The sequence below is a fragment of the Strigops habroptila genome, chromosome 5 (genome assembly GCF_004027225.2).
Source record: "Strigops habroptila isolate Jane chromosome 5, bStrHab1.2.pri, whole genome shotgun sequence".
Taxonomy (NCBI): domain Eukaryota; kingdom Metazoa; phylum Chordata; class Aves; order Psittaciformes; family Psittacidae; genus Strigops; species Strigops habroptila.
Genome location: NC_044281.2, coordinates 16,571,917 through 16,593,050, shown reverse-complemented (window position 1 = coordinate 16,593,050; position 21,134 = coordinate 16,571,917). Strand labels below are relative to the sequence as shown.

The following is a 21,134-nucleotide window of genomic DNA, read 5'->3' as shown; positions in this document are numbered from 1 at the left end:
GAAAGCTGAAATTTTCTTTTCTGGTCTTTCCAGTCAAGATTGACTTTCTGAGTTACACAGATACAAACCAGTAACCAAAATGGGATTTGAACTAGGTTCTTACTCGTAGCTTAAATTGGAACTTAAGCTAAATTCACTGAATTTGGAGCAGCTCATCTAATTCATGTACTCTCCATTTTGAGCAAACCACCTTATCTATTTTTTTTCCCTTTCTGTCCTTGAATCTATTAATGTCTACCCAGCAAGAAGAAAAGAGATCTTAATTTTAAAACCCAATCAAGTGTCTCGACTGGGGGACCAGGAGGACAAAGTATGAGAAGTGAAGAGGGGAATTCGAACATCAAATGAAGAACATTAATGAATCCAAACATACTCCAGAAAGATACAGTGCTTGAGTTTATAACTTATTAAACCACAACTTCAGCAATCTTAAAAGTCCGGGGGTAGTTTTTTTGAATCCTCAAGTGTTTTTTTAAAATTAATACCCATCTGTACATTAAAACAGTTTCAAAGTAAGCTTTCCGCAATCTGAAGTAGCTGAAAGCCTTTTCCATTTTATTCAATATTATTTTTTAGAATAAGTTTTAATGTATTAGCTATTTTATTAATAATACATTAAAAACAAAAGATACATTTCAGTACACGGAGGCAGTTACTAAACAGTTTTCTCTACATGTTAGAAAAACTGTACAAGGATAACACTCAGGTTTATATGGGGTGAAAAAGCAGCAAATTTCTGTAACCTGAGAAAGAACACCTTTATTCTCAAATTGTGTTATTCATGTGGTTAAAGCAATTAAACCAAGCTTTTGCTTCATAAAGTTCCTTAAAATTGGCAGAACCGAAGAAAAACTTTTCACAGAATAGTAACAGCTGTGCAGAAATAATATGAAGCACACGAGCGCAGAAATGTTTGCCGATGCATGTACGCTGGCATAATTCGATGAGAATCCTCTCCATCCATTAGAGATGCAGACAAGACAATGGAAAGACACTGTTTACACAATATATGTTGGCATCTTAATTTCAGTAGGTTTTTTCCTTGTTTCCAAAGCTGTGCAAGCTCCTCAAAAAGAGTATTAAAGATCTCTATTGCCACTTATCTTCCACATCTTCATAAAGGACCTACTTCTTTAGGTGGTCCATTGCTACAGTTGTGTTGCCCTCCCTTTGTTTTTTTTTGGGGGGAGAGAGAATTGCTGTTGGAAAAACAGTAATGCACTTTTTAATAGTTACATTTCTAAAAAGAATAATTAAAGTGTGGTGCTACATGAGAAAGGACAAACAGATAGATCCTTTCCACACAAACTAAGAGGGAGTCACAGTTTAAAGCAACACTTATTTACAGATTGTCCACCCTTCTTTGTTTCTGAGTGGCAGAAAACCTGAAAATTAAAGTGGGGAAGTGGAAGAAAAAGGAAAATACCTCACTGATTTAAAAACTGATTGTTTGTTTTCAAATGTACACTTGGAGAGAAAAAGAAAAAAAAAATATTTCTCTCCACTTGCTACAGTGCTTTGTGAGCACACATTAAATCCAACAAATAGGAAAATGCTATGTTTGTGGTTGTAAAATACTTCAGAAGTCACACTGATTAAATGGCAGCTTGTTAGCTATCATCTCTCAACAAAATAAAACATTATAATGAATAAGAAGCCTTTCCTTAAGTGTTCAGGCATTGTTTGATCTTTCCTTTATCCATAAGGAAATCCTCAGAGAAGGTTTTAGGAATGTAGGAAACAAATTTGTTGAAATTAGAATTTGTAACAGCCAAGTTCAAAAATTATTTACATGTTGTAAAATGGAGGAACTATTAAAATTAAGTGGAGCAGGGAAGCAAGAAAACACAGACAAAAGTATTAATAAAAAATAGGATAGACAGAATTTGCTGATCAACCTGAGCAAGCCTGCAGTAGGAAAAGTAAGAACACAAGAGGTTATAAAGGTATTTCTACCAGGAACAGCAGAAAGGTCACCTTGAACCAACTTCCAGGGTCCAAAATTCCATGAACCATGGCAGCAGCTCAAGACTCTGCTGGATAACACATTTGTAAGAATTGTGTTTAACACTTCCCTCTCCTCCCCCACCCATGAACTCACAAGTGGAGTATTGAAGTTGTTCATTTTAATGAATACATACATGGCTGTGGAAGAAAGGGTTTGCAGAAAAATACTTTTTCTTCTTGCACTTATAGCAAATTAGTCTTACAATAGCTGATTCATAACTGGAAGGGACTAGTTCTGTTCAAAGATAGTTCTGGATTCACGAGAAATACCAACCCCCACAAAAGAAGTTAACTATTAATAGTAGTTCATGTTTGTTTACACAGACTTGAAAGACTTCAGTGTTGAACAGGGCCTAACGAATGAAACTTTAAAATTGGTACTTGAAGGCCACTCATGGAAGATACTAGCCACACAGCAATTCTTACTTTCACATCTGAATTGAAACAGTATTTGCTGAACTGACATTAAAAAAAAAAAAACCAAAACAAAACAAAACACAATACACAGCACAAGCCAAACCCAAAAACTATAATCTCTTGACATTTCACAGAAAGACTGCAATAATTATATAAATTATTCAGTTTCTTAAGTCATCTTCTGTAACAACTGACAGGTTTTCTCCCTTGTAAACACTACTAGAAACGATTCAAACATCTGTATTCTGTCTGCACTACGATTTTTGTGCAGTTTTCTGGCACTGAAGTATATACAGATCAACCTGTCGTAGCACAAAAAGAGAAAAGGTAGGAGTTATAGCTGATTCTCTTCCTCAGTGAAAAAAGATGACCAACATTTATTTAAAAGATAAAATTATTGTTAGATGGATAAAGATATACAACTTAACTCAAAACATAATTTTTAAAGGAAATGCTGAAAAAAACTGAATGATGCTTTAAAGAATATTACCTCAAATTACCACTGAAGCAGTTATGGCTATCACGGATGTAGTCTAATATTTCCCAATACTAACTCATTAAACAATAAGAATTATTTAAACAGTAAAACAAATAGTTCTTTGATTTTAGTTACATTATTTGTAGCTCCTTTCTAAATATTGTATGTACCACCACTTTCAGAATACAATATTCAGTGAGATAAACCCAGTCACATTGTGATCTTAGGCATGGCAAACAACACCTTCTTATCATACAAAAAAATCACTATGCTCAGACTTATTTGAGTCTTTAGGATTAGAATTAAACCTGAAAAATAAAATCAGAGGAAATTAACTTGATGTGTGCTGTAACTCAGAAGTGGTATAGTTTATAAACTGAAAACACAGTTGCTTTCCTTAAAAGCACCACAAAAAGAAATTTTTTATTTCATTTTGCACCAAAGCAGTTGTTCAGCCTTTCTGACAAGCCAGTAGTAGCTTGCCTGTTTTTCCCCTGCTCTTTGTAATGACTTACTACCATGGAAGCTACACAACCATGGATGCCAAATTTGAGCAGACACTTCCATTGGAAACCACTCTGTTTTGCTTCCAGAAAAAGGTGGCAGGGCCAACATTATTCGTACCAATTTAACTCAAAATTGCCAAGAGACCTCAACATATAAACACTGAAGAACGTTTTCCTAAAACATGAGGTTTCTGGGGTTTTTTAATCATTAATGTATTTTTATTTATGAAACTATATGGAATAAAATTGCTTTAAAGAGACACAATGAACTGATTTCTCTGTCAGGTTCCTTAACTCACACTGAAGAATACTTAAAAGAACTACTGCATAAATTTTTACCATTCATTAAATGAAAGCATCCATTAGTACTACCCAATTCCAAAAAGGTCAAACCTACTTAGAAAAATGTAGGTTCAGAAAGGTTCCCAGCATTTAAACCACCACTCAACAAATTACATTCCACTAAGAACATCTGTATTTCAAAATGGATCAGACAGCTTTAATAGCAAATTGAAAATGCACTCTAGTTAATGAGAACTCCCCTTTGCAGTATAATGCTGAACAACCAACATACTACGCATCTGCTATTACTGCAGAGAAACCGCCCACTGTCCCAGGCTTTAATGTAAGTTGAGTTTTGGGGGTATTTTTGTTTGTTTCTAAGCAGGAATTGTTTGATTTGCAGTTGCTAGGGACAGTGGGCAAATTCAAAGCAGAACAAATTCTGTTAAAAAAAAGAACAAGTTTCACTTCTCAAGTGACTGGAGCAGGCTAAACTGGACTAGCTAAAATAAATGAAACCACAAGAATGTTTATGGCAACACTTGTCAATTTTTGAAGTTGAGAAGTGTTCTGCAAGTTATCTACCTACCCTGGAGTAGGCAATCAAATGCCAAGAACTAACACAGCTATCCATGACAGCAGTGAAATCAGCAAGACAATGTCATTCATCATTTTAAGTATTCCCTTTTGTTTTTCTCTTCAACCCAAGATTCAACAAGCCTTAATAAATACAAAGATGATTGCAGCCTTGCCTGAATTAGCTACTTGGCAATAATCAAAATGTTGCAATACATGGCTAATCCTGCTTCCATCCATTTATATGTTGCAGAAAAGACTCGAGTGAAAGGGAAGGAAAAATTTTCTAAAGAAAATCCTGAAAATATTCACTCTGTACTTCTAAAACCACATTAAAAAAAAAAACAGAAAGCATTATTCTTGGATGCCTGCTAAATCACCATTCTTTTAAATATGGGCTGAAACTTCATGACATCAACTTTGTGGGCTGAGTTACTGGCTACAGTGAAAACAAGTGCTAAATGCCAACAATAATACCTCAGCTACTAGATTGAAAGTTTCAGAGATACTTTTTGATATATGACAAAGTGCCAACCAATAATATAACAACATATATTTGTTAAATACATCCAGCAAATATAAGTAACCAAATACCAATACAAGTAACTAAAAATTCCACCCAAGTTATGCGGGGAGGAACCAACAGAGGAAAACAGAAACCATACCTGAAAGAAAAGCCAATTTTTTCTTCAGAATGGGTAATATTACTGAAGCTTCCATTCTACTTCAGATAATTTTCACAGCTCTGAAACACAAGAAGTTAAAGCTGTCAAGCAGAGGAAACCAATTACAACGTTTCACCAGATTGAGCACTGGCCAAAATACTTTTGTACTTTTCTGAAAGAAGCACAAAACACTGTAACCAAAATCCAGTGTATTGTAAAAACAATTGTAAAAGAAAAAAACATTACCATATGCATTTTCCCATGTAACTCTAAAGATTTCTTCCAACCCATTTAAAAAAAGAAAAAGTAAGAAAAAGAAAAATCTTACAGGTAGATCATCCATTTGCTCAGTCATTCAGATGTAAAATAAGTGCAAATAAAATTACACTTTGGCATAGTCTGTCTCATATTACCAGGAATATAGCAATTATTTCAAGATCTTATGCTGCATATGTGTCCTGGGTTCAGCTATAGCAGTCATTTTTCTCCTGCTTAGTAGCTGGTGCAGTGCTGTGTTTTTTAACTTTCAGCCTGGGAACAACGCTGATAACACCGATGTTTTTAGTTGTTGCTAAGTAATGTTTATTCCAACCAAGGACTTTCTCAGTCTCATGCTTTGCCAGGGAGGAGGGGAAGCCGGGAGGAAGCAGAGACAGGACACCTGACCCAAACTAGCCAAAGGGGTATTCCATACCACAGCACGTCATGCCCAGTATATAAACCGGGGGGAGTTACCCGGAAGGCCCTGATCACTGCTCGGGTCGGGCTGGGTATCGGTCGGCGGGTGGTGAGCAATTGTATCCTCTCCCCTTGTTATTTCACTAATCGTTATTATCATTGGTGGTAGCAGTAGTGGTTTTGTGTTATACCTTAGTTGCGGGACTGCTCTTATCTCAACCCGTGGGAGTTACATTCTTCCCATTCTCCTCCCCATCCCTCCGGGAGCGGGGGGAGGAAGAAGGGGGGGGGGGGGGGGAGTGAGCGAGCGGCTGTGTGGTTCTGAGTTACCGGCTGGGCTCAAACCACGACAATATGTCAGGACACTGCCACTACCCTGCCATTAGTAGGTCTTCAATTAAAGAAAAGCATCCAACAGTCAAAATAAGTATGTCTAATCTATAGCTGGAAATGCTCTGCTCCTTTTGTTTCCAAATCCCTTCTTACCCTCATCCCATTTTTATTGCATTATGAACAGCAATTCACTGTGATGAAACTTCTGAGTTTCATTGAGAAATCAACAGGATACTTGAACTGCAACCTCCTCTTCCAGCCTACAAAAAGTAGCAACTGGCATCTGCTTGTAAGCCTTCCCTCATACTTGCACAAATAAATACATATAATACACACACACACACAAAAAAAAAAAAAAACAAAAAAAAAAAAAAAAAAAAAACCACCACAAAAAAAAAAAAAACCAACCCACACCCAGAGAGGAAATTCTCCACAGAAATACAAAATTCAAAATACATGCCACTATCCAGTCAAAAATTGTTTTCTTTTCTTTAATTGCAGGCACAGGGCTTTAGACTGCAACCTGGACTTCTCCATGTGGGTACTTCAGCATACATGCACACTAATAAAAATATTTTCTTGTGGGGGGGGATGGGGGAAGAGAGAAGGAGAGTATGAGGGAGTGTGAAGGGGGAGTGACTGAAGGCGAATTAACTGAATGTAAACCATAAATTATCTAGGAGAAAAAAAAAAAACCCAAACAAACAAAAAACCAGAGAGCTCCAAATAGAGAGCCTGAGGTAAAATAAAATAGTTGTTCCTCTTCTTGTTAAAAAAGATGTGCTTCGTTGTAAACAAAAAATCCAAATGATTATTTTTATTATGGAACAGAAATGACATTTCAACAAATTTATGCTATCCCTCTCTGTTACAATATGTAATGCTTCACGATGTTCATTCTCATTCCTTATCCTGTATCTCCACACTTGTGTCATTTGGGAAATACACATTTCCCATATTACAGAAGGAAGCAAACAAATTTCAGTTCTTCCAGAAAACTGAGTCCCAAGACAGTTTGCACTTTAAACAATTAGTCAAAAAAGTATCCTATTAAAGCTTCCTGTGTGCTTCAGATAAAAATTTGTAGGTTATAAAACGTACAACACATGCATAAACCACAAAACTCAAGAATGACTCAGGCAGTCATTTTTGTCTCTCAAACACCATACCCAAGCCACCCTGTGTGAGCTATTTAACTTTGGCAGTATTCTCTTTTTCTGAAGATGTGGAACATGTACCTGATAATGATTTTTCCCTCTCCTGCCCAAGTTATATTTCAAAATTATTGCAAATAACTCCTTATTATAACCAATGAAGAAAACCCAAGCCTACACACACACGCGCGTGCACAGACTTTGTTTTCTTCATACTTTCACATATGAACAAAAGTTCGCCATCAACTTACTGACTCTAGGGAGCATGCTGCCCTGGGGTTGTGAAAAGACTAATTTATTTAACATGAAAGCACTGCCTGGCTTTCTGCCACAGTGGTGGCACTGTCCATGGATTAAAATAGTTCTTTTGTTCAGTATTTCCTGGAACCAAGGGAAGCATTCTGTTCATTCAGAGTGGAGGGAGGTGAGTCAGAACAATTAGATCAGTTGCTGACAATTTCAAACACCTAACCTTTGTTCCAGCAACTCCTGTAGTTTTCAATTGCCTCTCTTCTGTAAGAGCTTTTATGTGCTCCATCTAGAAGAAAACTCTCAGAGCAGGTTACCAGAACATACCAGAAAAAAATCTTCAGGTTTAAAAATAAGATTTTACATCCTTCTCTATCTTTAACACTCCAGAGAATCTCAGAATGATTTAACAGAGTGTGTTTTTTTAATATTGGAAAGTGAAACAATTTCAAGAGAGCTGACACCTACTTTCCACTGGGAGCTATCAAAGGTGTTTTAAAAAGGTACACTGGTAAAAAGCAGGTAAGTATATTCAGACCTACAAGTAAAACAAAGTCTTTCTAACTTGTTAGGAGGAAGACAAAATAACAGGCTCTTAAACTGGCCACCAAGCTCTCAATTTAGCATGAGGAAAGAATGATGTGTTGCTCAATGTCGTACCACTATTTAGCTGAAAGAAACAGATCCAGTGTCTATTCATCAATAAAAAAAGGGATTTGGACTCATTAAATAGAAAAAAGGACACAGAAGGAGAACAAAGCACCGAAGAGAACATTTCACTTGAGGAAAGTGAAATACTTAGAAGCTGCATTTTATCATTTCCAAAACAAGTGACTAGTTTTTGTATGCTCAAATTTTACAGATATGAAACAAGATAAAGAGGTTAAATCTGTTTGCTGAACTTCAGGAACAATCTAGAGCGCTGCATGCCCACCTGCAACCTACTTTGCCAATTAAAATACCATATGCCCAAACTGTAAAACTTGTGTATACAGGAAACATGTTAAATAAAAGAACTCAGAATGAAGAACCTCACTGAACTTGTTTAGAATGACCTAGGCTTTCAGGTTTTCAAATCAATACCGCAATGTTAATCTCTAACAATGTATCCATTCTTTTTAAGATTTCCATGGAAAAGCGGCAAGACTAAATCCACATAATATTTGTATTTAAAACCTAAATATTTGAAAGGTGTTCCAGTGAAATACAACACTCTTCCAACCACCCCACTAAGTAGAAAATAATATTACTTGTGGAGAAAATTCTCTTAAATACAAACTTGAATGAAATAGACATACGTAACAGGGAGGATGGGCAGACAGTAAAGAAATAGTAAAAAAAAAAAAAAAAAAAATAATTACAGAAGAGAGAAAAGGGCAAACAATGTTTCAGGCTGTACTCCGCTGAAATCAAATCATGACTTGGTAGGCTGCATCCCTTGTCATTTCTAAGCTCTCAAAAGACTGTAAATTACATTGTTTTACTCAACACAGTTTAAAATTCTAGTAGGGTTTTTTTGTTGGTTTTTTCGTGTTTGGTTTGTTTTTTTTAAAAAAAAGCCACAAAAACACACACACAATAAGAACTATGTGTAATTCAGCAGAGGAGTGCATAATTTCTGATGAATGAAAAATATCACCTGCATTTTCTGCTACACATCTTCAGTCTCATCTAATAAAAAAAAAAAATAAGTAAGAATCAATGTCCAGACACTGTTTAAAACCATTTAAAAAGTCTATTAAAGACAGAGGGCAGAGAGAGAAGTTGACAGACTAGCACTGACTAGACCACTAGAAGATGTTAGAGAAAAGCTGCCCTCCAACTGTTTTCTTTCCAAGCAACCCAGTGGGAACCACTGGTCAAAACATTAACAACCAAAAGAAAATCAGGCTCAGTGAGAATATAAACACTTTTACTCAAATTTGTTAGACCTGAAGCATTCAATACTCTCAGTACATGGTGCAAGGTCTTTAAATGCGTTAGTCTGTTCACAAGCATCTATTGCAAGTTTCAAAGAATGAGTACTTTCTTCATTCCTTCATCATGTATGAAGCAAGAAAGCGTAGCTGGTCTCTTAAGCACAGGATGTAAAAGTTAGGGAGAAGAGGGGGGTGGGAAGGGGAATAATGTTTCTATTCCTTGTTCTGTGATGAAATATACATACAGCTTTCAGCAAGTCATTTATCCCTTTTAGTCTTCATTCAGTCCCTCCATCTAATTCCCTTTTTACAAGAGTATTGTGATGTTTAATTCATTAATGTTTTTGAAGACTTGAGAGATAAGAAGGAACTCCACAGATCTGCCCATAAATAACCAAGCAGCAGATGGGCAGTTACAATCAAAACTGTAGCAGCTTGCAAGTACAGGCACAAACAATAGCATAAGTAACAGATATTCTGAAGTTCGAGGGGCGGGGCAAAAAAAAAGAAACAAAAAAAACCCCAACTCAATCATATAAGATGAAATTCTCCTTTTTCTTTTCAAATCAACTTCTGAATTGCAGAACTTCAAAATTAGCAGCTTCATTCCCTGAAGCCAGTACACAACTTTTTTCAGATGCTAACTTCAACCCGCAAAGCATCACCCCATGCTTTCCCTGGATCAGCTTAAAAAAAAAGTTCATCTGTTCCGCACAGAAATAAAATCCACCTGCAAAAGACACAGAAAGCTGAATATCACCCTTATCTATGTAGATTAGTATTTCACCTTCTTTTAAAGATACATTAAAGGATGTCATCCCTTCCACTGCTAAATGCCAGGAAGACAGAGAAAACACAAACAAAGGTGTCTCCAGGGCTGATATCCCAGGGTAATCTGAGAAGCACATCAAACCTGTCCCAGAAGCAGAAATAGGCTGTAAGCATTCATTAGTTAATGCTGTCTTCAATTAAAGAGCACATGGAACAAGGTTACTCAGCTGGACAGCTTTAAAATAACAATAAAACCTGACAGATGAACATCAGATTAGACAGTCTAATGGAGTGTTTGGTTTTTACTTTTTAACATATTATGAGCAGCACTAATAAATTTTTAATATTAAAGCCCTCTAAGATCACAGGAGAAAAGGTAACCCCACATACTTTGGGAAGATCAAATCAACTTTTTAGTCTTTTCAATTATTTAATTCTATTTTCTTTTATTCTCTTTTTGACTGTCTGTAAAAAATATTCATAAAAAAGGGTATATTGAAGTTTTATATTATGCCTGATTTTCAAGTTGTACACAAGGAAAATATTCCTGACCTTCCATAACCTATTAATACACACTAAAAGATTAAGAAAATAAAAATCACAGACTCTGATTTCATCAGTATGCAAGCTTATTTAAAGAAAAATGCAACTATATCATGTCAGTTCCATTACACATACACAGCCAGTACTTTAGCTTGGCAACTTGTAATAGCAGATGAATGGACAGATTGAAAGTGTGCTCTACTTTTGGTTAAACCTAGGGTTAACATTTTGCTAGGCCGTGATCCAAAAGCACATTGTCACAGCCATAAAAAATTTAAGCTTGGAAAAACTGAATTTATTCTGCCGCATTTTCACCTGGAGGTTCAAGTCTTACCTTGTACACTTTATCTTGTAAATATAGCTAATAATAAGATTTAGAAGAGTGATCTGTTAACTGGTTCCTCAATTTAATCCATCTTCCATATTCATTTCCCACCCTTTTCACCCCCCCCAACATTCTGTAAAAAATGAAATAAAGAATGAGAGGCAAAAAGAAGTGATGAGCAATATAATGAAAAGTGAACCAGCAAATTGACAACAAATGAGCAAGAGGTTATGCCATTCAGCTAAAAACACAACACTGTGCTCCTAAATTTTAACTCCAATGTCAGTTACCTATTCATTTCACAGAAGGGTAGACCTATTTCTCAGACTTAGAGCAAGTATCAGAAGGAAGAGCACCAGGCACAGAAACAATATAACTACGGAAGAACAATAACACCTGCATGTACAGCTGTGAAACACAATACCGACAACCTCCATCTTTCCATACAAGGGCAAGCACAGGATACTGTGCAGCAATCAGCACTCTCTCAAAGAATAACACATCTTTGGATTCAAAGGCCATGTCCACAGCCAGCAGTCTAGCTCCAACCTGAAGGAACACAGGCAGAAGTTCGTAATGATGCTATAACATGACGTACAAAACGATAGCTTGCTAAAGTTTTGTACCCTTTCCAGCCTCAGGCCAAGCCAAACACATATGCTATATGTTAAGTTACAGCAGTTTTCAGGCTTCTTTAACCTAGAATAGTAAAGAAAATAAGTCACAGGTTTTGGATGCATCTCCACATTTCCTTTTCTGCCACATTTACAGAAGGAGACTTCATACTCCTGTAGAATCCTGTAGCTTTCCCTTGTAGGATGTTACCACTGGCAGCAAAAGACTCAGATCTACCTTATACCCTCCTTGCAACAGGCAGCCAGAAGAGCAGAAGTTGCAGTCATCTGTTACAGCCCAAACTCATTTCACAGAACCAAATGTCCAAAGAATACATAAAATGATGCAGTCTGGGAGGGTCCTTCTTCCACCACTTTCTACATAGCGATAGGTCAACTGAAAATGATATGTTCAAAGCATAGCACAGAAGTTTTCTTCACCATACCTTCCCAAGATCCATTAAAAAAAAGAAAAAAAAAAAATCTCAGGTTCAGTTCTTAAAATTTTGTTTAGAGATTATGTGGAAATAAGACAGAAATCACACAGATCGTAAATTCTCCCACAGAAATAATTCTTGCATCACAGGGGGCAGGGGGGTAGAAAAATAAGTAATGAATAGTAATATCACATACTCTAGCTCCCTCTACCAAAAAAAAAAAAAAAAAAAAAAAAAACACCACCAAAAAACCACCAAACAAACATGTCATAAAAGCTTGCAAGAATGAGCTGGGGGAAATGAGTACCTTATCACTGGTTCTTCAGGAACTGTCCATAACCAGTTTGTGGCGAAAGATCACAGAGAGCTCTTAGGCCTTCAGTACTTCATAAAACTTAAGACAATGGGAGGAATGAGAGTGGACAATTCAGGCCATAAGCAGCCGAGTCAAAAGACAAAACAGCTGCACTGATGAGTGCAACTGTTGGCAGTCTAGAGCAAATGAAAAATAACTGTCCTCTGGGGTGCAAGCTTAGAACTTCTTGTTCCTTTTATAACATTTATATAAGAAAACAACCTACAACTTCGTAACAATACACATACTTGGCATTGGTTACAAATGCATGTGGCTCAGGCCCTCAGAAATCACTTCTCGGCTCAGTATAGTGACACTACAACTGAATGGAAGCAAAAAGAAATGCTCTTCTAAACCAAAAGCCATCTTGAGTGGCAGGGAGTATGAAAAGGCAAGGGACTGTGTAAGATGAAAAGTAGGGTGGAATGTGTGGATATTGAGTGTAGCAGACACAAAAGCAGTCATCCTTTTTAGCTGGAGAAAACTGGCCCAAAACAAGAAGAAAACTAATGAGGCTAATAAAGACACTGTTTACAAATCTCAAACTTCGGGTTTGATACCAGACTAAAGTTCTCAGCTCAAAAATAAGGTTTTGTGTGGACCTTGAAGCATCCCAATTTCCTCAGTATTTAAAAAAAATTAGAAAAAAATTATAGTAGCGCCTTCCCCCCCATGCCCCACAACACACAAAGTAGATGCAATGAGGACAATAATAAAAATTCCTTCATAAGGAACAAATAAGTAATTTGGGAACTTTGCTAATCTTAACTAAACATGGAAGTAGAAGAGATTGAAATACACCAGATCTAGTACAGAGATACCTTGTTCATTCACATTTTTACCTTTCAAAATATGTCAGAAATGCATTCATTACTGCATAAAATAATTTTCTATACTGCCCTTTAATTACTGTGTGCAAGAGAAATAAATATTTCCTTAATTTGCACGTCTTCAGGTTTTGGACTCACACTAAAAATTCTGAACATTTCAGCTGCAAGCCACAAATTAAATTGGCCACAGCAAGCACCTGCAGTAACCACAGCATCTCTCCCACCCCTCGAAATAAACTATGTAGCATTCCACTATCATAAATGGTCACATGCTTCAGAGAACATAAAAAAATCAAGCTCTGTAAACTGCTACCTGGAGCATCTTGCATATCTGTAACACTTGTACATTTTCCACTGATACTATTTTCTAGGACCAAATTAGAATATAACATGAAAGAATTAGCAAACACTATGCCAGCAGAGGGAAAACAGACAACCCGCATTGATGGTACACTGATTAGAAAGAAACCATTGCTTCTACCAACACTGAAAAGCAGATAAGCCACAGCACCTTTCATCCACAAATTATGTGCCCACCCTGACCCTTTCCCTCAAGTTCAGCCATACATATAATTTAGTGACCAAAACACGGAGTTAACATCAAATCCATTTATCTTACTCTTCAAATAGCACTTTTTTTTGGCCTTATTTGGTGTAGTCAACATTTATCCTTCATGATATCTAAGAACATATCTCAAATTCAACTCTGCCAACACCACAGTTTAGCTTAGCTCTGAATTCTCACGTGCCTACTACATCTATCTCCCTTGAACCACTGATTCTGCAAAGCCCTAAGTCATACCTTCATCTCCTCTTAACTACTGTAATTTCCTTCTTAATGGGTTCTTTACGTCCCAGCGTTCCAAACTTCAGCTTGTCCAAAATGCAGCAGCTCATCTTCTCACCTAGAAACAGGAAAACAACACTCCATATTGATTTTTCCACTTGCTTCCTTGTAAAGTCTAGAGCCTGCTGTAAGGATATCCTCACTTCAAAAACCTCTCACTCATGTAGTCGAAGAAGTAAAAAGCGCTGCCAGTGTGTTTTTCTATTTGCTCACTCAAAGCGTTCAAGTCTCTAATTTCCCTCCTGTGCACAAGCTTATCAACCCAATCAGAGCAGCAATAATCTACCTCAGTGCTTTTAGAACTTCTTTCCTTACTGTCACTCACAACCACGGCTCCCTCTTTAAACTAGAATTCACTTATCTCCAGTCTTAGGCTTAAAAACACCCTCTAATACATTTGCAAACACTACTCTGTGTGAGACACTAACACAAGCTGCACTATTTTACAGTATATAAGCCAAACTATGTAACGTAAGTTTAGTATCAGAAGCTCTGGTTACATTACAGCACCTTTTAATTTTTGGATTTTTTAAGCCACAAGACAAAAACCAGAGTAAAGTAGATAACTTAAAAAAAGGCATGAGTTACAGCCTAAATATGTTTATGCAAAAGCAATTGAAAAGGTATTGGTCTATGCAGTGTATTTATCAGTGTCAAAGCTTCAGAAGAACCAAATACGCTGCATGAAATTTTTAAAGATCTTATTTTTGACAGAGATAGATCTTACTTACCATTGGTACTGGAATGCAACACTGTTAGGGATACAAGTCTGAGCTCTGGTTCCCAAGTTCTGCAAATTTAAATGAAAACAGCATTTGGCCATATTTTTAGATGTTAGTACTCAATCTAAAACTTTATTTCCTTGGAGGTTGAAAACAAGGGTTTATTACAAAGCCACATTACAGGGGAGTCAACATTTCCTTATATATTCACAAATACTTGTAAGCTAGGCATTCAAGTTGAGAGGGACAGCAGGAATCCCGTATTTTCTACCAAAACATATGGTAGACATCAACATTGTTTATAATTAGCAGGCAATGCTCCTGAGGCAGCACCGGAAGCAGCAGGAAAGTAACAAGAACCAGAATCCTTGTAGTATGCTTTCAGTCAGAGGTAGTCTCCACAGAGTTTTAGGTAAAAATCTAAAATGGAACAGTTAGCATTTTTTGTGAAAAGCAGCAAGAAAGTATTCCTACACACTAATCACTATTATAGAATTAAAAAAGGCAAATTATACTGTGAATTAAAAAATTTAAATAGTCCCTATTTGTATTAGAAGATGCAGAACTGACATAAGATTCAAAAATAAAAACTCAGCAAATGCTTTAAGACTTGAATGAAACCTTGTAACCGATCAAATTCCACTCACCAACAAAATCCAAAACCTCAAAATTAGTGTATACTGTGTTACAGGCAAAGCCAAGATGCTAAACATGTCATAGGTTTTATAGTTACTCAGACGCAGTAGTCATTACAGTAATCTCTCTCACAAGTTTTAAATTAAACGAAAACAAAAACCTTGTATTACCAAAGTTTTCTAGTCAGGCAAATAAACTAGCAGCCTCAGAAAGATGGAGAGAAGGCAAGAGTACACACCTATAGATCAGGAACAAGAATATTAATAGCAAGCACTCAAGAAAGCTTGAACAGAGATGCAGTGGAAAATCCTGCAACATCATTTCTTACCCCTACAAAACCCCTAGGTAGGCTTTGCTTACTTTATCAGAAGCTACATACTGAAGGTGTTCTGTATTTCTCCAACTGCCCACAGTCACTTAGGAATAAAAGTGTTCCTCTTACTACTCTATTCCTAAGGACCCTTGACAGTTATGTAGCATTGTATTGAAGTTCACCATCAACAAACACATCTAGTCTCTTCCGCAAGTACTTCCAGTACTCCTCCCTACTACTGCTCCCATGCAGCAGCCAACTGAAACTGAGCTGAACTTCACCTGACTCCTTTATTCTGTTGCTGGAAAATAACAGAGCTATGTACATTTCTGCTGTTTACGTAAGCTTTACTGAGAAATATGATTCCACAGAAAATTTAGGATAATAGCCTACAACTCCAGGAGACATCATGGCACTGATTCTTGTAAGAAATTTAAAGATACATATGGTTTCTTCTCTTAACTTTTGCTTCTAGGGAAACTGATGTCACAGATCATCTAAACTGCAAATAAAACATCACCTATTAGCAGAATAATTTAAGAAAAACAGTTGACTGGGGTCATTTCACACAATTGTTCAAGCAGCCATTTATGATGTAAAGAATTGTGCAAAATCCTGAAATCCATCACTAAAAAACAATTTTAATTGCTCCTAGTTTTGGGGGGGGGTGGGGGGGGGGATGTTTTGTTTTTTGTTTTTCCCTGATGGAGCAAAGCATGATTGGCACATTACCAGCAAGCACTAGGCCTCTGACCAAGCTTCGGCTCCATTCTGTGGTTCGCCTTCCCCCTCTCCTCCTCAAGTTTCTGGTATAGACAATGGGGCTAGAACTATAAACCCCTTGCATTCAGAAAAAAAAGAATCCTTATTAGCACTGAAGTTCATTGCCATCACTGTTCCTATAATGCAGTAACAGTAGTCATTATTTACTACACACTGAATCCTACCAGACAATGTCACAGAAGGGGGGGGGGGGGGGGCCACAAAGAAAACCCACAATACTTCCTTATCACAGTGAATTTTAATGTGTGAACAAAGTCAACATCCAATCGTTAGGACAATGCAGGCACTGCAATACTAAAAATGCAGAAGGCCAGTATTTCCCTTGGGATGAAAAAAAGACGAAACAACAACTGACAAAAGCACTTACTAATACCCATCCATGTAAGCTTTACCAATTTTGCCCATTAAAAAAATTACTAAAGCTAAAACAAAGAAAGAAAACCACATTCTCCTCTATTGACTCCACTCTTGCTTCCATACACTCGTTCAAATTCTTTGATAAAAAGGGTGCGTTAGAACATCTCCCTCCTACAACTGCCTGGCTAAAAAGCTCTGTTAAGCGGTAGCAAGGGATACTATAGCTATAGGGGGAAAGGCAAAATTGGTAGACAATGGACCTATCAAAAAATCAAAGAAATGGCAACCACGGCTCTGAGCAACCATTGCTTCAGCACTGAATCAGCTTCCCGACCAGGCAGCGCTTCCAAAAACCCAGAGCGCCCGGCGCCGAGGCAGTGACACGGCTGTGACTCGTTCCCACCGGCCCGCCGCCGTACTGAGCACCGACGACACACCGGGGAAGTCCCTGCCAGAAGCCGAGGGGGCCGGGGAACCGACTCCCGCGCCCGACTCCCTCTAGGAAGCTCTCCCTCGCCCTAAGCGCTCTCCTTCCTCCCCGAGCCTGCCGTGACACCCGCGGCGGGGCCCGGCGGGAGGGGGCCGCCGCCCTCCCGCGTCCGCACAAAGGCAAGCCCCGGCGGCGGCCGCCACTCGGGAGGCCCCCTCGCCACTGCGGCCACGTATGTCGCGGCGGCACGAACAATACCCAAACATGCTGCACGGGTTCCCCGGGGCTGTACCGACCTGCAGTGCCCCTGGCCCGGTAACAGCCAAAGGGACCTATACAGGGGCAGAAAAACAGGGAAAGGCGGAGGTAGGGAACGGCAGTACGCAGTCAGCCGCCAGGTACTGCGTTACCCGCCCGCCCGCCGCGGGGATGCGGCGCCGGCCAGGGTGGCCGGGCGCGGGAGGGCTGCCCTGCCGCAAGGCCGGGCCACCGCCGCCCCCGGGGAGGGCTGGGAGCCAGCCGCCGCCGATGGAGCGGGGCGCCCCGCAGCTCCAACGCCGCCGCCCAGGGAACAAAGCGCGGCCAGGCCGCAGAGCCTGCGCTGCGCCCGGGGCCGCCCCTCCGCCGGTCCAAGGCAAGGGAAGGGCCCCTCCGGACGCGGCTACTCACCCGGCTGCGACGCTCCGGGTGCCCGGGCTGGGAGGACGCCGGCGGCAGGACGGGCGGGCGCGGGGCGGAGCCTGGACCAGCCCGCTCTGGCCAGGCTGTGGCGGCTGCCCTCAGCCGCCTCGTACCGCCTCGCTGGGCCGGCGGCAGCCCCCGGGGACGGGGGCGGCTCCAACCCCTCCCCCGTCGGCAAGGAGACAGCGAGCGCCGGGCGCTGCCAGGCCCGCCTCCGCTCCGCTGCCCTCGCCTGAGTCCCCCCCCCTACGCCTGCGGGGCTCGGAGCTGCGGTTCCGCCAGCCCCTCCCGGGGAGCCGCCACGGCAGCTGCGCGGGACCCGGCCCGGCAGAGAGAGGGCAGCGGGAAGCCGCACCCCACCGGGAGACAATGCGCCGCCGCTGCCCCGCTAGGGGGTGCCGAGCGCTGCAGGCCCCGGCCGAGCCCCCTCCCACCGCACCGGCCGCTTGTCAGTACGGAGGGGTCGTTGTAAATAGCGGGCGTGGGACGGGCGGGAGTCTGACCGGCTGCAGATACTTCAGCAGCAGCAGTCTTGTTAAGATAACAGTAGTCGTGCTTTATAGTTTGGAGATACATGTGCCTGAGCGTGTGTTGAATGCAAATCAAATCGATCGCAGGTGAAAACTGCCCGTTGATAGCGCCTCAGGCAGATGTCGGCTTCCACTTGCAGCCCTTTGCCATCCGCGTTTCAGTAACCGCAACGCTAACTCGTATTTTGTTTCCCCCGGATTGCAGCTAACAGCCTGTCGTCTGGCCAGGCTCCTGGACAAACACCCTGAAACCCTGTCACGCCAAGGCTAAAATAATACACGCAAAAGTATGGAAAGAAATGCTTTAAGAAAGCCAGCCAGGACACTGGTCTTGCTTTCAGTCTAACCACCCTGGGTCCCAGGGCTGACAGACTTAAATCTCCTGCTGAACACATCATTTTTAGGCCATATAATAGCTCTCAAGGGAAAAAAAAAAAAAAAAAAAGATTAAGGATTCTTCAAACTTTATCTTAACAGTAATTTTGCTCTTATTATTTGCAGAGCAACTGAATATAATTTACTGTATCTCATTCCAAACATGAAAACTGTCTCACACAGGCTGCAACTGCTTGGTTTCTCCCCTCAAAACCCAGTAACACGGTTTGCAAAACCACCGTTTGCCCCCTTTCCTGGTGGCTGCCTGTCAACATCTGCTGTAGCAATCACTCTCAGTGTCACCATGGGAGCATGCCAGTGGTACTCACCTGATCCCTGGCCTCTGCTTGACTCAGAAAGCTGTCCCACTCTTAGCAGCACAATCCATTGGACGTGCAAGAGCCGAAGAAAGAATTGTCATTAAAATTTTCAGAGGAGGCCTATTGGCCAAGGCCTGTCAGCCTCAAGAACATACCTTTTCTGTCTGGTCTTTCTTTCCTGGAAGAATATTTAAAACAGCAGCAAAAGAAGAGGAAGAGTAAAATAAACTTTCCTAAGAGCCTGGAGAGATAAACAGAGATAAGTGATCTTCGTCAGCTTCCCACCAAGAGTAATTGCTGTAGAGAACCATAAAAATTGTTTTGTATTTTATTACAGAGGAAAATTTTAACAATATTTTAAGTGTGTACAGTGATGGTTTATGAATGTGCCAGATATAACTTTTAGGTCACTCTTCTTATTTATTGCATACTTGTGATCAGAAGGTAAGACGATAGAAAGCAGCTTTCGTCATTCAATAACATTTACTTAGGATCACACAGGGTGTATCTTTGTAATCTGTGACTGTAGGACTGTAGGACACTAGATAAGTGACCTGATGCCCAGCAGCAATGTCCAGCACAAGTGAAAACTCTGGAAGTCACTGACACATATATCTTTAAAAGGAGCAAACAAATATCAACAAAGGGAAAACTGCAGCTGACTGCCATACTGAGTTTTTCTTTGGTTATTTCACACTTCCAAAAGCCTCCATAGTGTAGGTATTACATTCTGTGCACCATTCCTATCACATAGCCTATACAATAAATGAAAGTACATCTATTTATGACAAGACTATGCCCTTTTTGAGCTTTTGGTTTGGCTTGTGGATCTCAAACATTTCAGTATGCACAAACTAATAAATCCTAATAAAATTTCTCATAGTTACTGAAGAGGAGAGGAAAGGGAGAGAAGTCCAAATGACATGACCCAGCTGCTTCTTCTCCATTTTCCAGGTCATGAATGGAATCTCTTTAAAATGACTGAAGCAGGCTTCCCTCCTGCAGAGAAGAGAGGCAGAACTCTTGCAGCATCTTTCAATAACTCTGAGACAGCAACCCAAAAGTCACTGTGTGTACTCTGGCTGTACTCTGGCTGGAGCTGTGTTAGTTTGAGTATCCAGATCTTGCAATGAGTTTTTTGACTTTCCTCTTTCATGTATACTCTGCTGAGTGATTTGCCAGGACAGAATCTGAGATGATTAGTTTCGTTTAAGGTCATACCGGCAGTTCAGAGTTGTAGTTAATTGCTTTTGCCATGCAAACTGCCAGCAGGAAGAAATCACAGTACGTTTTTGTTTCAGTGATCCATTTGATCAAAACAAGCATTAATATATGCTATTAATATATGCTCTAGCAGCCATGCCAGATTTTCTCAAATATGAATAAAAATAAATAGGCTGAAAACATCCTGAGCTTTGGGCGCTGTGCTGTGTGTCAACACAACAGAGCCTTTGTTTACAGGCAGAGCATTGCTCTCACAATAGTTACTGCTTCCAGCTTCAGTTGCTGCAGTTCCGGAAAAATCAGCCGTCAAAGAAAACCAAACCAAACCCCCCCCACACTTCTAGTGGACACCAGCGTGTCAGCATGACACTGATCCCAGATGCCACCAGGTGTGACAGTGGTCATCCTGTGCAGCACCCCATGGACCCATTATGCACCTTTGCTCTTGCTCCAGTTTCCACTAGGACACAGGTAGACACTGCCGGGCACAGCACTGAACTGGGCAGGCTGGAAACCCTCCACCTGGAGTGATTTACTCTGCTGCCTTGCTTGTTATTTGATTCCACACCTCTGTGCAACAGACATGCAATTGTTTTTACCAGCAGCAAAAAATGAGAGTTGTTAAATTAGTGTAAGCTAGCACTATCCAGAGTAAGTGGCTCGAGATGTAACTTGCAGGCCACTGCAATTCATAAATGGTATATACAGTAAATAAGCAAATAACTATATGCAGTGGGATTAGTGTAGGCTGGGAGTGATGAATTGTAAATAAAAACT

At 39.9% G+C, this 21,134-nt stretch overlaps 1 protein-coding gene across 4 annotated transcripts in view; it reads right to left on the bottom strand.

The window, feature by feature from the left end:
- SESTD1 (SEC14 and spectrin domain containing 1) overlaps positions 1 to 18,323 on the bottom strand; it is a 58,911-nt gene extending 40,588 nt beyond the window's left edge. The window contains exons 1-6 of one of the 4 annotated variants that reach the window (XM_032919941.1): positions 17,524 to 17,904; positions 16,390 to 16,497; positions 14,718 to 14,776; positions 13,942 to 14,044; positions 8,985 to 9,016; positions 4,932 to 5,011 (exon numbers count right to left, since the gene is read on the bottom strand). In XM_032919941.1, coding sequence (XP_032775832.1) covers positions 4,932 to 4,986 — 55 coding nt within the window. In that variant the 5' untranslated portion in view covers positions 4,987 to 5,011; positions 8,985 to 9,016; positions 13,942 to 14,044; ... (1 more) ...; positions 16,390 to 16,497; positions 17,524 to 17,904. Of the gene's footprint in view, positions 1 to 4,931; positions 5,012 to 8,984; positions 9,017 to 13,941; positions 14,045 to 14,717; positions 14,777 to 16,389; positions 16,498 to 17,523 lie in introns of all 4 variants that reach the window. The other 3 variants (XM_030486685.1, XM_030486686.1, XM_030486687.1) reach the window with 3 other exon arrangements.
- Between the last annotated feature and the right edge of the window lie 2,811 nt (positions 18,324 to 21,134).